The 15,759-nt window shown below is 34.3% G+C and overlaps 2 protein-coding genes across 3 annotated transcripts; one reads left to right on the top strand and one right to left on the bottom strand.

Moving 5' to 3' along the window:
- Positions 1–2,277: 2,277 nt before the first annotated feature.
- On the bottom strand, positions 2,278–7,632 carry LOC139899049 (uncharacterized). The gene is made up of 10 exons (XM_071881862.1): positions 7,447–7,632; positions 6,256–6,315; positions 6,084–6,123; positions 5,317–6,003; positions 5,080–5,223; positions 4,792–4,980; positions 4,406–4,705; positions 3,765–4,322; positions 3,049–3,676; positions 2,278–2,970 (listed from the first exon to the last, which is right to left on the bottom strand). Exons 3-10 carry the CDS (start codon positions 6,090–6,092, stop codon positions 2,411–2,413), a joined length of 3,075 nt encoding a protein of 1,024 aa, XP_071737963.1. The 5' UTR covers positions 6,093–6,123; positions 6,256–6,315; positions 7,447–7,632; the 3' UTR covers positions 2,278–2,410.
- A 404-nt stretch (positions 7,633–8,036) lies between these two features.
- LOC139902967 (uncharacterized) lies at positions 8,037–13,851 on the top strand. 2 transcript variants are annotated; one of them, XM_071885695.1, is made up of 4 exons: positions 8,037–8,163; positions 11,888–12,031; positions 12,545–13,002; positions 13,471–13,851. In XM_071885695.1, the coding sequence occupies exons 1-4, from the start codon at positions 8,143–8,145 to the stop codon at positions 13,676–13,678; spliced, it is 831 nt and encodes a 276-aa protein (XP_071741796.1). In that variant the 5' UTR covers positions 8,037–8,142; the 3' UTR covers positions 13,679–13,851. The 2 variants fall into 2 exon arrangements, with proteins under 2 accessions (XP_071741796.1, XP_071741795.1); XM_071885694.1 differs by having other exon boundaries at positions 12,545–13,851.
- The last annotated feature ends 1,908 nt before the right edge of the window (positions 13,852–15,759 follow it).

Here is a 15,759-nt window from a genome sequence, read left to right on the forward strand (position 1 = left end):
CACATCATGTTTTAAACTGCGCAGTATGTGTTTGAACTGCATATTTAAAGTTTTTTAACCTGCACAGTATGTGTTTGAAATGCAAAAAAAAAAAAAAAACTGCACAGCATGTTTTAAACTGCACAATATGTGTTTGAACTGCATATTTAAAGTTTTTTAACCTGCACTGTATGTGATTGAACTGAAAAAAAAAAAAAAAACTGCACAGTATGTTTTAAACTGCACAGTTTCTGTTTGACTGATTTGGGTTAAAGGAAAAAAATACTTTAGTCATTAAAACACTATTTGTTGACTGATTTTTAGGTTGACTGATTTTAGGGTTTTTGGGTAAAAAATACACTTTGGGTCAAAATAACCTACTTTAGTCATTAACTCAACTAGTTATGAATGATTTTCTAGTGTTTTGAGGTTTTGGGTAAGAATTACACTATTTGTTGACTGATTTTGACTTTGGGTCAAAATCACCTACTTTAGTCATTAAAACACATTTTAGCACTAAAACATTATGTTTGATGCTATTATTTTATAAATATCTATTTTTTTCCCTCAAAAGGCCTCTGCTACATTGTATGATTAATAATGTATATGTATGTATATATTAATAGGATGTAATCTCGATTAAGAGTGACTCGCATGACAGTAATGTATCAAGAGTTTTTGGTCCTGCAAAGCCTGTGCCAGATTTCAATGAGGTAATATAAATCTTTAGTAAATGCTTACTGAGTAAGTAAGATATATTTTAGTAATCCATACAGTAAATAAAATTGCCGAGATCTATTAGTTAAGTTCATTTATGATGGTTATTTACTTTTGACTTTATAGGATTTTATAAGGAGATACGGTAATGATCCCTCACCAAACACAAGTCCTGATTTTGATGAGTGGCTACTTTCTGAAAATGCGACAGTCGCTCGGATCAGCATTAACACAACAGTAAATGTTACACCAGTTTTTTGGTATACTTTACTTGAACGGGAAATACCAGCCAAGTATATAGATAAAAAAGAGCAGCTACAAACGGGATGTCTCTTCGATACTGTGAGTAGTAAAATCTTTATTTCCATCTTTTTTTCATATACTAATTGATTTTTATGTTATGTATGTTGTAACAGCACATTATGTTGTGGATGGATTACTTAAATAGACTGCGACCAGAAAATGCTGATTGGTCAACAGCCGATTGTTACTTTGCAAATATGATGTTGTATCGGGAACATTATGATGTAGGCGAACATTATTGTAGTGGTAATAATTATCGTGAGAACTGGAAAGAAGTCACTCGTGTAAGTCACGCGTATTATTATAGGATTTTTAATATGTACATTTTTTACCTCATGAGATGTCTAACATTTCTTAACACTTATGATAACAGGTGTTCATTCCGGCAAACGAGCCAAAAAACCATTATTTGCTTATGGAGTTGCATATTCCGTTAGGCGTTATTACTTATTATGACAGCTTGATACCGTGTGATAAAAATGGCAAAAACGTAAGACGAAGTTCATATTGGTTGAAGTTACAGACTGCTCTAAAAGAGAAGCTCCCGAACTATTTATCCTTATATGGCGTGTTACATAGTAAAGGTTTGGATGTAAAGCAATACAAGATCACATTTAAGAATCATCCACAACATCTTACTCCACAGCAGACAAACGGGATAGATTGTGGTGTCTTTGTATGTATGTTCATGTATCGTCTAGCTTTTAAAAAGCAGCTTCAACCGAACGTAGATCCAAGACTTGCAGCTTTATGGTATCGTGAATTTATGTGCGACTTATTTTGGCAGTCTAGAATGGAATAGGTAAATATATGACTAGTAAGTGCGATATTTGTTAAGGCATCTCATTGCAAATGTGGTAGTCATGAAATACATTGATCTCCAATTTATATGTGATGACCGGAAGGATATTACTGCTCTGTTTGGTCATTTTGCAACTCGAAAACTTTTTAGGTTCATTATTATCAAGTTATTATGCGTGGCTTTAGTTTACTTTTTCTGTCTAGAAACAAACAACATATATTCAATATTCAGTCTACCATTTTTATATTAATATATTTACCGGATGAAACTCATTTATCGAAAAAAAATTAAAGTAATGATTTGCACAGAAAAGGAACAAGTTCCTCATCATCAGTTAGCAATACCAAATTCAGTTTCCTATTGATTGAATGTGAGAATGGATTATATGAGCTTAGACAAACCATGAAAAAACTAAAAATTGAACTCACTGACCATAAGTTGAGAGCGGACGGTGTCACGCATGATGTTTGTAAGCATAGGGAAAAACTATATATCATAGTTAAACATCATAAACCTTCTTGTGAGCGTCTAAAGAATCATATAACTGAGTTATCGGTCAAGAAACAAGACACCAAGATAATAGACAATAACAAACTAAGATAACAAGAGTTATGGTTCATTCAAATCAACTGTGGAAAATAAAGAGGACTTTGTTGAAGTCATGGAGACACGACATTGACTGCTTTCATGATCGTCAGCACCACATCGCCTACAAACCTTTATTTTAATCCTCTCGCCTTGTGATGGAATTCGGGTCGTTTTCTTCGGTCTACCGGCATTGCGCTTGTTTGTAATAGGAGGTAACACTACTTGGAAGTTATCCGGGATAACCCAATCGCGAACGTCACCTACAAAAATAGTTTCCTCTACATAGGTTGCTTGATAATTTTCGAGCGTGAACCAATGTTTTGCCAAGTCAGCACAGTTTCCTATATCATTTTCCTTACACACCGCTATGACGTGACCACATGGTAAGCCGGAGTGTTTCCATTTTTTACACTCACATTCTCTACGTTCCAAGTCAACAAGACAATTATATCTTCCATCATAGACTTGGTAACGAGTTGAGCTAATCCCATGCACTTGCCACATGTTTGATTTACGTATTCTCTTGTAAATCTTTGTCTCAGCCTTTGGTGTAAGTATATGACCAAGTTTTTCGTAATTTGCTGTATAAAGAAATACCATTTATTAAATATTATGATAATGAATCCATAAATGTTAATTAAATTAAGTTATTGGTTTACCTCCTTTTTCGCGTCTTTCGAAAGACCACCTTTGTACCAAACCTCTAAAAAACTCCATTATCATTGTAATAGGCATTTTGCGTGCTGAAACGGATAACGAATTTACTGACTCAACACAATTAGAGGTTAAGTAGTTATACCTGTTTACAGGGCAATGAGCCCTGCTCCATCTTTCAAAGCGCACTTTGTTAAGCTTTTCATATGCCTTTGGATCGATGTTAAGAAGTTGTTCCATAAAAAAATTAAATTCGGTAACTTTATGAGCTTTGCATATTTTCCAAAAGATCCAATCTTCTTTCTTTGGTAAGTTAATGTTCATCAATAAATGACGACAACAAATACCATGAAAAGCCTTTGGAAAGACTTTACTAACACCTTGTGCAATACCTAAATGTCTATCGGAAATGAAAACTAATTCTGGAACCTCTCCTATGCATTGTTTTAACTTACTCATAAACCAAGTCCAGGTTATACCGGACTCACCGGAACAAATCCCGTAAGCGAGTGGGACAATACTATTGTTCCCATCCATTCCCACAGCAATCAAATTTGAACCCTTATATTTACCCTTTAAGTATGCCCCGTCAACAATGATTAGAGGTCTTAGATTTTTCCGAAACGTCCGTATCTACAGAAAAAAAATTGTTACTTTAATAAAAGTGTAGTTTTTGTTTTATAAACAATAATATAACGTGTCAAATTAATAATTTAATTACCGAAACACCCAGCATCATGAAACACATATCAAATCGGCCATATTGATCCGTCTTTATTTCGGTGAATGTTCCTGGATTTTTTAACTTGAGGTTATAAAAGTAATACGGAAGCTTGTTGAACGATTCCGCGTGACCACCTCTCAACTTTTCCAAAGCACATTCCCTACCGCGCCAAGCTTGCTGATAAGATATCTTAATGTGATAAAGCTCACATATGTCATCAATTATATCCTTTGGCCTATATACTCTGTTTAGATCTTTCAACTTTTGCACCAACATATCACCCAATACATCTTTGTATGGGTTACGATGTTTGGTTTTGATTTGGGTCTTTGAACAACTATGTGTGTCATTCATGCCGGTAACTTCAAAAGGATCTCCATGATTTGAACGTTTAGTGTTTATCCTCCAGTCACATCCTTTATTAATGCAATAACGATCAGCACGCTTAGTTATTCCATTTAATGTTATAGTTTCTGATTTTCCGTTATTGTAAAACTCCAGTGCTGTGTCTTCAACCAAAACATATCTTTTCTCCGCATTCTCGCAAATGAGTGACTATAATAAAAATATATACATAAAACTGTAATATATGTTCTAGTTTTGTATTTAATTTAACGAGGAATTAAACACATACTTACTTCATCGTTATCATTACCATCCCAATCTTGTAAATCCCTTAGTAGGTCTAAATCAGACTGTTCAATTGAGACAGTGTTTTTTTTCGCAACGTCGGTGGTAAATTTCGTTGGATTGTTTTCAAAAGCATCAAAAAGTTGAGACAAGGCTTCATCGGAAATATCCAAATTCCTATCTTCATCTTGATGGTCGACATTAATATTAGCACCATCATCGTGATAATCATCCTTTTCATCATCTTTCAACCTTACTACTACACCGTCAGGCCACATTATAGTCGGGTACGCTTTCTCCCAAAGAAACTATTATATAAAAATACATAACGACCGGTTCTACACTATAATAGATCAAGAATGAATGGAGGCGTCAGTGTTGATGTTTGTCATACCTCAAAAAGCTCCGGGATGTTCCTGAATTTCGCTTTTTTAGGCCTTCTACTCACATCATTGATGCGACGTTCAAATTTAGCTAGTAATTCTGCTTCACTTTCGCCGGCTAAAAACAGCATGCTATACTTATAGTAATCACGTTTTATTTCAAGAGGCGTCGCCACCATGGGTCTCGGTCTATACTCGCTCTAACAAATTAAATAATAATAAAAAAAACATGTATCAATACAAATCGCTACTTACAAAAAGTAGATGTTATCATGATATGTAATTGCAAAGGAAAATACCTCCATAGACATCTTTTCCAACTCTACACATCGTACCCAACCAATTTCTTCCGTTTGTTTCCAATCAAGAATTCGAGGATGATGATCACATCGGTCCTTTGTAGCATATCGACTTATAAACGGAAGCACTTCAAAAATCCATATCTATTTATCCAAATGATACACATACATGGTTTTATTAACAATAATGATACAAATACAAATAATATTTAACTAAATATTGAAATAACCATGAACCTTGAAGGCTGGGATAAAGCCTTGAAGACCGTAGACCGGATTTTTTGTAGGTGTGTCAGGATAAAACGTTACATGACGTCTAGGACATTGAGACAGTTGTCTGAAAGTGTGATGCCAAACATAGTTACCCCAAGGAAAACTATTCCACGCATTCAAATCTTCAACTAGTCTCAATAACTCATCATCAACAACAAACTCGGCGTAAGAATCAATAAAACCATGAACCAAAACCAATAACAAACAAATTCGAACTACATCATCATCTGCGTAATCATAATGACGTTCAAAAGCATGTATAAGATCATACACGAGTACGTAACGTTTCTTATCCACAAATGCGAAGACCCGTTTTCTAAACTGTCCGCCACCAATTCCTGGAATTCTAAGAACCTTTTCAAATTGCAAACCAGTAATTAACATGAATTCCTCCGGGCCAAAAAATAGTTTTTTCCCGGCAACCTCAAAAATTAACTCTTCTGTCTTACGATTAACATGAACTAAATTAGAAATCATAAAATGTATCAACGAAGGTTCTCGAAATTTGCAATCCGTAAACAAGAAATACCCGAAACATGTTTCATAAAACAGCTTCCCACAACTAAACCTATCACCATAGATTAACTTCGCTATTTTACCGACAATGTTGATCTTAGCTCTTAGTTGAACATCCGCATAATAGTATTTTCCCTTAATAAAACAACAATTTAGCTCTAAAATTCGATATAAAATATGTTAATAATATTTTTTAATATGTAAAAAAAACTCACTATATTCATTTTTTAAGCCATTATAACCAGCAACAACCACCTATATAATTGGAAATTATACAATAGTCAATATGTATACAACTATAAAACATTAAATAACAACACCGACAAATGATATGTTCCAACTATAACAGAATAATAGAGAAACAAGATCATAATTAGTTAATCAAACCTCATTAAGCTTGTTTCTCAATTGTTTTGCAATATCATACTCTTCCAAATTCAATGCATACTGCAAATATAAGATAACATAGAACTTGATAAGCAAAAAATCACACTTTCAAATGAACGAATGTACATAGAACGCATCCAATCCTTCCAAGAACAAAAGCACACAACATTAGACGTGGCCACTACAACTCATTTACTTACGGAATGGGTCAATCAGGAGTGGTTTCCGTTAATTTAAAGATATAGCAGTTTATTTTGAAACATAAAAAATAATAATACATAATAATACACATTCAAACATGAAAAATACATAATATTAGCACCTGTACAAATTTGGGACATTGGCAGATGATGAATGGCCTCGAAATAACCAAACAAACACTCAAACAAGCCTAATTCGTTGGTGGTGTACGGTGGTGGAGTACGGTGGTGGTGTACGGTGGTGGGGTAAAAAACGATGGTTAGATAGCGAATCTGGTTGAGGCGAGAACTGGTGAGGCGAATCAGAGAGATAAGCGAGAAAAGGGAGAAAAGGTGAGGCGAATCAGTAAGCGAATAGAATCAGATGGTAAGGTGTAAAGGTGATTTAAAAGTTTTCGCCTAAATAGCCTAATAAAATTAGGTTAAGAGAAATAATAAACTTTACGTGGCGGGATTTGATTGGTGCATATTTTCGCTTAATTCGCCTAATTGGTATTTCGCCTAATTCGCCTAAAAAACTTAAATCTAGGCGAAAATCTGGAAAAAACTTAGGCGGAAGACTTTTTTTATGACGTGGAGCGTTCTTATTGGTTATAATAATTTTCGCCTAAATCGCCTAATGTGTAGGCGAAATCAATGCTTAGTTACGAAAAAAGTGGTCTGACTACGCTTATTTTTGAGAGAGAGAGAAAAACATGCTTATTTCAGTAAATTTCTCATTTAGATAAGTAATCTAATTAGACACCAAATATTGCAACCACATAATAATCTAAGACGCAGATAAATACATTTGTTACAAGTGAGGGCTACATGAATAAACCAATTGTTACCAGCCTATATCCTAAGCAGGGCAAACAATTGACAAACAAAAAAACGATGAATACGAATATATTGAAAGAAATATATGCATAGAACAGGCAAAAAAGAACAATGAATATGAAACTCATTAAAGATTAAAGATAATTTGTAAAAACATTGTAAATCTTCTTACCATTTCTACAGTACGTTTGGACTCCTAATCAAATAATCCACAATTGTGTTTTCAGTATAAGGAATCAATTGCTCTTGAATTCCGATTGATAAATTGAAATTGCATCGAGATGAATTTGACGATGAATTTATTGACGATGATTAACCTTAAACTCGTAAATATTGGAATCTAAGATGTAGTTTCAGAGTGATATTTGGGGATGAGCGTAATGAACTGAACAACTTAAAACCTACTTTTGAAATTACCTTGATTTCTCTTTTCTCCTCAGCTTATTTTATTATTTATCAAATGACGATGTTACCCCTCCTTGGTTTTTAATTCTGATCAGATCTGAATCATCTGATGGTCGAGATTAGCTTCCCTCTTCCCTCTTATTTTTAGCTTCCGTCTTGATTATTCCCCTAATAATAATATAATAATAATAATAATATAATAATAATAATAATAATAATAATAATAATTAATAATTAATAATAATATAATAATAATAATAATATAATAATAATAATAATAATAATAATAATAATAATAATAATAATAATAATAATAATAATAATAATAATAATAAAAGTTTCCCCTAATTTAAAAAACACACAGTCGTTAACCTAAGGCGACGCACACATATTACACAAAAACTCACGTATTCCAACCAAAAAAATCAGCTTCTTTTCTCTTCCTAATCAAATCAAATCAAACATGATGAATAAGATGCAAAAGGTACAAAATTATCAGATACATGATTTTTTATTTTGTGATTTTCCATGAACCCGATTATTATATTATATTATATGTGCTTGATGCTTGATAATTGGTATTCGTCCTGTTTATTCTATAATTTCCATGTTTAACCGATTATATGCTGAATAATTGGACTACATCATGTTATTCTCATACTTTCCATCTTGCGAATTATTTCATGATTTTGGAAATTAGGGTTTAGGCGTTTTGGGTTAAATTGTTGTTAGGGACGAAATTGAATATAGGCTTTCTAATTGATGTATGTTTGTGATATGATCTTTCTTGAATTCAAATGAATCGAAGAATGATCTAGTAAACAACTAGGAAGCTTCGCAAGAAGAATCGTCTTCGAAATTGATTGCCAAGATTGAAATCACAATTAGAATGAAATTGAAATTACAATCCAAAGATTATAGAGAATAGAGGGAGAATAGTTAGTGTTTTACACACATACAGAATCAATAGCTGACCTCTATTACATGATGATAAGCTATTTATATCTCTAATAGCTAAACCCGTATAACTAAATTGATTATTTCTGGTATGTGCACGTGAGCCGCACACCCACTAACTAACTATCACATGAACTGCACGTGTAGCAATTGACTCATAACAATCCACCCCCTTGAAGACATTCTTGTCCTCAAGAATGTGCCGATGTGATGTTAAACTCTGGGGAACGAAATTCAATATGATTTGTATTACATCTCATGTTTAGACTTCCATTTTGGCCATAAATGTACCCCAAACTATCTGTTTTCGTTGCAAGGCCACAACCTTTGAATGCTTTGGCTTCCAAAAACCAACAGCATGTGATCCATAATCTTGCTGCTCCCTGGAGCAGCAACACGTATAGCCTCAATAGTCATTGACCAGAATGATGATGCTTCAATTGTGGATTCCAAAGGAGATTGTATCCTTTGAGCACACCACATCCTTTGTTGGGCCCACACAAATGATTTCCAACCCACCACACAATCATTTCTCATCAGGAAAGCATCTGATCTGGTGATTGGAGTGGTCATCATGAAGGGACTTAAATCGGTCTGAAAGATGGTAATTGAATCCCATCGTCTTGGCTTCGGGATCTGACTAATGACCGGCTGAGTAGGATTTAAAGAAATTGACCCTCGAACACGACTACCAATCTTAAGCAACACCCAAACTTCATTTGTCTTGTGCATTGGTACCTCAATCCAGGAACTTCTGAGGTTCCTTTAGTTGATTGTTTAATCTCCAACCTGTATATATGAATATTCTGATTCCCACTAAACACTTCATCATAGCATTCTTTTTGCGCGATTTCTCCTACAATCTCTAAAGACAATTCTCTAGGCCAGAATGATCTTTGATCAAAATGAATATAAGGATTTACAGCAGTTCGATTCATTTTATCATTTTTATACTGCAAAATAACCTCATCTTTAGCATTTTCACCTTTAACACTCCAATCACTAGGTGTATTTACACTGCCAACTGCAACATCTTGCCAACCCTCAATTTTTAACATCTTCTTAACCGACTTTGACATGTACTGAGATACCGAAACAACAATCCATCGTCTTGATCCAAAAATAGACCTCAAATTAGTAATCTTTTTCTTTTTCCTCTTAGGCCATTTCCATAAGTCAAACTTCATACGTTTTGGATCTAATGAGGGAAGATGAACTTTCTTTAAAGCAAACAACTTTATCTTTCTAGCCGGTGGCATCACATGGTCGGTCACCATATAGATGGCTTTTGTGGAGGACCCATATGATATCTCAGTTTTCTTACTGTAAAGAAATGGCAAAACATTTAGAAGCCTGACCTGTTTAGTAGTGGCAGCCTCTTCTCCATAGTTTTGATTCCTACCTTGTATTTGGATAGCCCCATTAACAAGTTTATCATTTCTACTATCATAAATTGAATCTGACACTAGAAGACTTGGGCTCATGCAAATACTAGTGATATATTCATCTTCTAAGTCATCACTAGCCACAACCATATTTTTAACCACCTCTTCTACAACACGGTTAGACTCGATTTCACTCTTTTCATCGTTATCTTTACAGCTACTTTCAGTTTCTAATCCATCAATTAACTTGTAATGATTCTCCAGTTCTTGAGATGGATATTTTTTAGTATCATGGTCAGTTACTTCAACTCCTTCAATTTCTTGTTTGTTGAACATTTGAGTTTCATTTTTTTCAAAGGAATCATGAATGTCCATCACATCATGTTGTTCATTAAAGTTCACAACTTGGGTCTCATTACCATGGTTTAACACTTGGTATTCACCATCAGAATAACCATTGAATTTATTACCAGTAGTTGCAATTTCAGAGTCGATACCTTCAGATGGTAGTTGTACTACCAGTAACAAGGTGTATTCCAAGTTCACTATTCTGCTCCGCTACTGTCAAGTCATCAAGATTAGAATGTGAATCATTCTCCTGCTTTTTCCAATCTTTAAAATCTGCCATTAATTTTTCAGATTCTAGACAAGTTGATGCATACTTGCGCTTCATTACATCAATTGTATCTTCTTGCACTTTAGCCAAAATATACGCATCATAAAGGCTTTTCGGTTTGAATATGCTAACACCTTTCTTGATTTCTGGTTGCAACCCCCAAATGAAAAGACTAATGAGATACCCTTCGTCAAAACCCATCTTGCCATACAAAGAAAGAAATGCATCATAATATTCATCAACCGTGTCATCTTGTTTAAAACCTTTTCTTCTAGGCATTTCATCAAACACCTTATGTGCAGATTCCTTATTCTTAATTTTGTCTTGTCGTTCTTTTATTAAGCTTTGTACTTCGCTAATCATGAACTCTTGATTGTTTGCAAACACATCCAATTTTGTGGTCAATTCTTTGGTCATATTCGTGATAGAATCACAAAGTTCTTGAAGAGATTGCTTTATAAAATCCTCACTATCTTTCCTGATATGGTTTCTTGCAGCGGTTCCTCCCATCACCACTGTTGAAGATTCACTATGTAAATTCAGAATTTTGCCCAGGAATTGCTCTTGATACCAATTGATATGATCTTTCTTGAATTCAAATGAATCGAAGAATGATCTAGTAAACAACTAGGAAGCTTCGCAAGAAGAATCGTCTTCGAAATTGATTACCAAGATTGAAATCACAATTAGAATGAAATTGAAATTACAATCCAAAGATTATAGAGAATAGAGGGAGAATAGTTAGTGTTTTACACACATACAGAATCAATAGCTGACCTCTATTACATGATGATAAGCTATTTATATCTCTAATAGCTAAACCCGTATAACTAAATTGATTATTTCTGTTATGTGCACGTGAGCTGCACACCCACTAACTAACTATCACATGAACTGCACGTGTAGCAATTGACTCATAACAGTTTGGCAGACATTGAGTTTGAAGTATAGATATAGTAAGTAAATTGTTGAAAAAATTAGGTTATCTAACCCAATAATGTTGATTTTAGGTTAGATGTGTTATATTGCTCATGTGTTGGGTGTGGCTGGGTGGCTACATGTAGTATATCATCATCATCATCATTGTTAATGATGATGTTAATAAAACAACACAAGTTGGTCCTTTTTTTTTTTTTGGTTCCTAATTTCTTCATTTTATATACTCCGTATTAAAACTAAACTGAAGTATTTATTTATTTATTATTATTATTATTTTTTTTTTTTTTTTTTTTCACATTCTTTGGTGTAAGTTGATTCATGGTGGTGATGCTACTAATAATGCTGCTGCTTCATCTCTGATTTTTCGTGCTCGACCACCACAAACTCGGATTGTTCCGATTGTTGACCACCGCGGACGGCTACGTGCTTCTTCATCTCCATCTCCGATGGATATAGTAAGTAAATTCTATGTTATATGTTACAGTATGATGATTTAGTTAGTTAAAATATAAATAATAGTGTTAGTTGAAATGAAAAAATTGGGTTATCTATGTTGATGTTAATTTTTATATTGCTCATTTGTTGGTGTTGGGGTGGGCTGGGGCTGTGGCTGTGGCTGTGGCTGGGTGGGTGTTATGTAGTATATCATCATCATCATCATCATCATCATTGTTAATGATAATGTTAATAAAACAACACAAGTTGGTCTTTTTTTTTTTTTTTTTGGTTCCTAATTTCTTCATTTTATATACTCTGTATTAAAACTAAACTAAACTGAAGTATTTATTTTATTTATTTATTATTATTTTTTATTTTCACATTCTTTGGTGTAAGTTAGTTGATTCATGAGTTGTTAGAGCCTTTTGATTCCAACACTAATTACCTCATACATACATACATTATTATTATTATTATTGCCAACACTGACTAACATATATTGGTTTTTGTTCAAATGTGTTTTGCATAAGATATCCGAGAAGACCGAGGCATCATCATCGACAGCAGCAAAAAGCAACAACAGTAACCCTCATCTTGAGTTTGAACTTCGCAAACACTGGCGTGTGGACTGGGAGCCGTTGGATTTTGTTGGGTTATACGAGTCTGTAGAGGGCTTGTTGAGACAAAAATACGCACACGGAAACAACAACGAGTTTTCTTATTATGATGATTGGTTAGAATTGATTCATTGTACGGATGAGTATAATGTTTCTAAGGAACTTTGCGTGGAGTTTTATTCGAGTTATAAATTTAAAGAAAATGTGGAAGGCATGAACGATGAGGAGTTCATGAGATTTGAATTGGGTGGCAGACCCCACCAGATGTCTTTGAAGGATTTTACGAGTTGCTTAGAAATCTACTCTAAAGAACGCTTAAGTGATGATTACATATGGTCGGGTGTTAAGATTTCTACTCATGCGTTGAAGAGGTTTGACCCAAATACTGTTTGGAAAAACTTTAGCTCCTCCAACTCTTGGTCCGACCCCGCCCTTGATAATGGTTGCGATTTTACTAACAATAGTGTGTTGTCTATAGACAAAGTTGAGTTCCGTTTGATCCACATGTTTTTGACACACACTATTTTCTATCGGACACAGGACAGGGACAAGGTTTACTTGTCTGACCTGTGGTACCTGGAACAAATACGGTCCAAAACTACTCATGTCAACATTCCTTATTGTGTGGCCTACTATTTGTACCATTTTGCCACCGCCGATAAAAAAACAATGTGTGGGGGGCATTTTGTGACCTTAATAGCCCGTCACTTAGGGGTGGACATCCCCCTCAAACGTTATTATAATGCAAATGGGGGGATCAGCGATATGCCAATCCATTGGAGGGATTATCCCATCTTTCTTTATCCTGATTATGTTAAATCAAATATTATACATTTTAGGGGTACCCAGTTGCAAATTTATAAAACAAAAGAAGAAATACGTGATTGTGCTTATAAAGGAACAGATGATTGTGCTTATGAAGAAACAGCGGAAAAAGAAAAAGAAGAAATACTCCGCCAGCACTCCTACCTCCGCAAGGGGTCGCAGCAGATGAGCCTGATGAGGGCTGATGATTATGCCATCTATCTACCCACCTCCTCCTACTGATGATAATATATGATATTTATTTCAGACTTGCATCAATTATCAATTATTATTATTATGTATGGATCTTCTTTTATTTTATTTTTTTGCTTTTTCTTCCAGTACTTTGACATTTGACTCTTGGGTGTGGTGTGGTGTCACTGTCTTTTTCTTTTTTATTTATATCGTGTTTATCATGTTTGTTGTATTTTTTTTTTTTACATCTTCATGACTGTTTTTAACTTTTTGATCTTCATGGTCACTTCTGTGTTATCTGTTAATTAATTACACAATCTGGTAATTTGGTGACTTCAAAACATAATACTACATTTTTTTTTGAAATTAAAAGACTTGTACCATAACCAAATTAAAATTCTACCAAAAAAATAAATACAACTTATTATATACTAAAAGAATCCGACCAAAATGAAGATCTTGATTTCTCGGTTAATATCTTAGTCATTGGTAAATGTGGGGCCGGGAAAAGTTCCACCATTAATTCAATTTTTGGTGAAGATAAGACTGTAATCAGTGCGTTTCAACCCGCAACTGATTCAGTTAATGGTGTGGTTAATGGTGTTAATCTTCGGGTTTTTGATACACCCGGCCTTCGTTCATCTGTAATGGAACAAAGTTTTAACATGAGTGTTTTATCATCAGCAAAGAAGTTTACTAAAAAAACCCGCCTGATATTGTTCTTTATGTTGATCGTTTAGATTCACAGACTCGGGATCATAATGATATTCCATTGTTGAAGACGATTACTGCTTCACTTGGTTCGATCTGCAGCTCAAATGGTCCCTTATGAAGTCTCTATTGGTCTTATTCTTATTGTGCGCCTTGTGAGCGCGTTTGCATCAATTTGGCGAAGTGCAATTGTTACTTTGACCCACGGGTCGTCTGACCCACCCGCAAGTTCAAACGGGACGGGTTCCAGTTGAGTTATGAAACGTTTGTGACTCGACGGTCACATTTGGTTCAACAAGCAATTGTTCAAGCGAACTGTGATTTAAGAATGATGAGTCCAAGTTTAATGAACCAGTAGTAGGTTACGAGTTCTTTGATACGTCATTATCTAGATTTTAGTGTTCAAAATTAAGTGGAACGTGTGTATGCACCAATCTGAAAGTAGATAACATAAAGAAAGTTCTGTCATTAAATAATTTCATGTTTTATGTGGTGTATTTGACTAATGATTGTACACCTCTATTGAATTATATCTAGGTTGAATTACTATTATATTTAAGTGATGGTAATAAGTTATGATATGGAATATTAAGGATAATATTTCTTGAAATGATTGTGTTCTTTAAGCCAAAGTGTATGTGAAGTAATCGTTGCAGTTTTTATAATACTGATTTTGGATTACTTACTGACTAATAAGTTCTCTTTCCTTATTGTAGGCTTCTAGTATGGGAAGAATGTTACCACAAAAAGTTACATTATCTTTCAAAACATGCATTCAGTTACATTTTTGCATCCGTTGAATAATAACACCTCAAGTAGCAGGCGGGTAAGGCGAAAAGTTATTGATTTGCAGTTTATAATGAGTCTCATTGTGTAGTTGTTGATTGGGTCTCCTTGTTAAAGAGTAAGACTATTTCTAACCCTGACGAGGTAAATTGTGCACTTTTAAGTGAAAAAGTGGGTTTTTGACTGTGACTGTATTTGACCCCCGTTAACCCAAAATGTCATGTTTTTGTGTCATATATTTGGAGGGTGATGTGGTATAATCTGATTGGAAATTGGGTGGGAAAAATAAATAAATAACAAAAATATATTTAATATTAATTGATAATTGGTTGGTTGTACCGTCAAGCTACCGTCAGTTTTTTGACTAAAGGATAAAAGCGTCAAAAAGTGACGCTGCAATATCATGGTTTCTTTCCGTCACTTGTTGCCACCTCAGCTTGGCATTGGCAGCTGACGCTGCGATAAAAGCAGCCTAAAATCACAGCTGTAATGAGGCCAAAGTACATGAGGCATATAATTTGAGGTAACTGTAAAAGAGTTCAAATGCAAATATTATTGGATGTGGGTTGTAAAGGAGTACAAATGCAATTTAGCTTTGGAGTTCATGGCTGGTCAAAAGGAGATGCACTTTT

This window comes from Rutidosis leptorrhynchoides, chromosome 3 (genome assembly GCF_046630445.1).
Source record: "Rutidosis leptorrhynchoides isolate AG116_Rl617_1_P2 chromosome 3, CSIRO_AGI_Rlap_v1, whole genome shotgun sequence".
NCBI classification, from domain to species: Eukaryota; Viridiplantae; Streptophyta; class Magnoliopsida; order Asterales; family Asteraceae; genus Rutidosis; species Rutidosis leptorrhynchoides.

Excerpts from the sequence above, each read along its gene's own strand:
- LOC139902967 (XM_071885694.1), top strand. The coding sequence starts at position 8,143 with ATGATGAATAAGATGCAAAAG. Across the intron at positions 8,164-11,887 it reads TGATGAATAAGATGCAAAAG|TTGATTCATGGTGGTGATGC; the intron begins GTACAAAATTAT and ends CTTTGGTGTAAG. Across the intron at positions 12,032-12,544 it reads CTCCATCTCCGATGGATATA|ATATCCGAGAAGACCGAGGC; the intron begins GTAAGTAAATTC and ends GTTTTGCATAAG.
- LOC139899049 (XM_071881862.1), bottom strand. Across the intron at positions 5,224-5,316 it reads GCTTTATCCCAGCCTTCAAG|ATATGGATTTTTGAAGTGCT; the intron begins GTTCATGGTTAT and ends TTGGATAAATAG. Across the intron at positions 4,981-5,079 it reads TGGAAAAGATGTCTATGGAG|AGCGAGTATAGACCGAGACC; the intron begins GTATTTTCCTTT and ends TTAATTTGTTAG.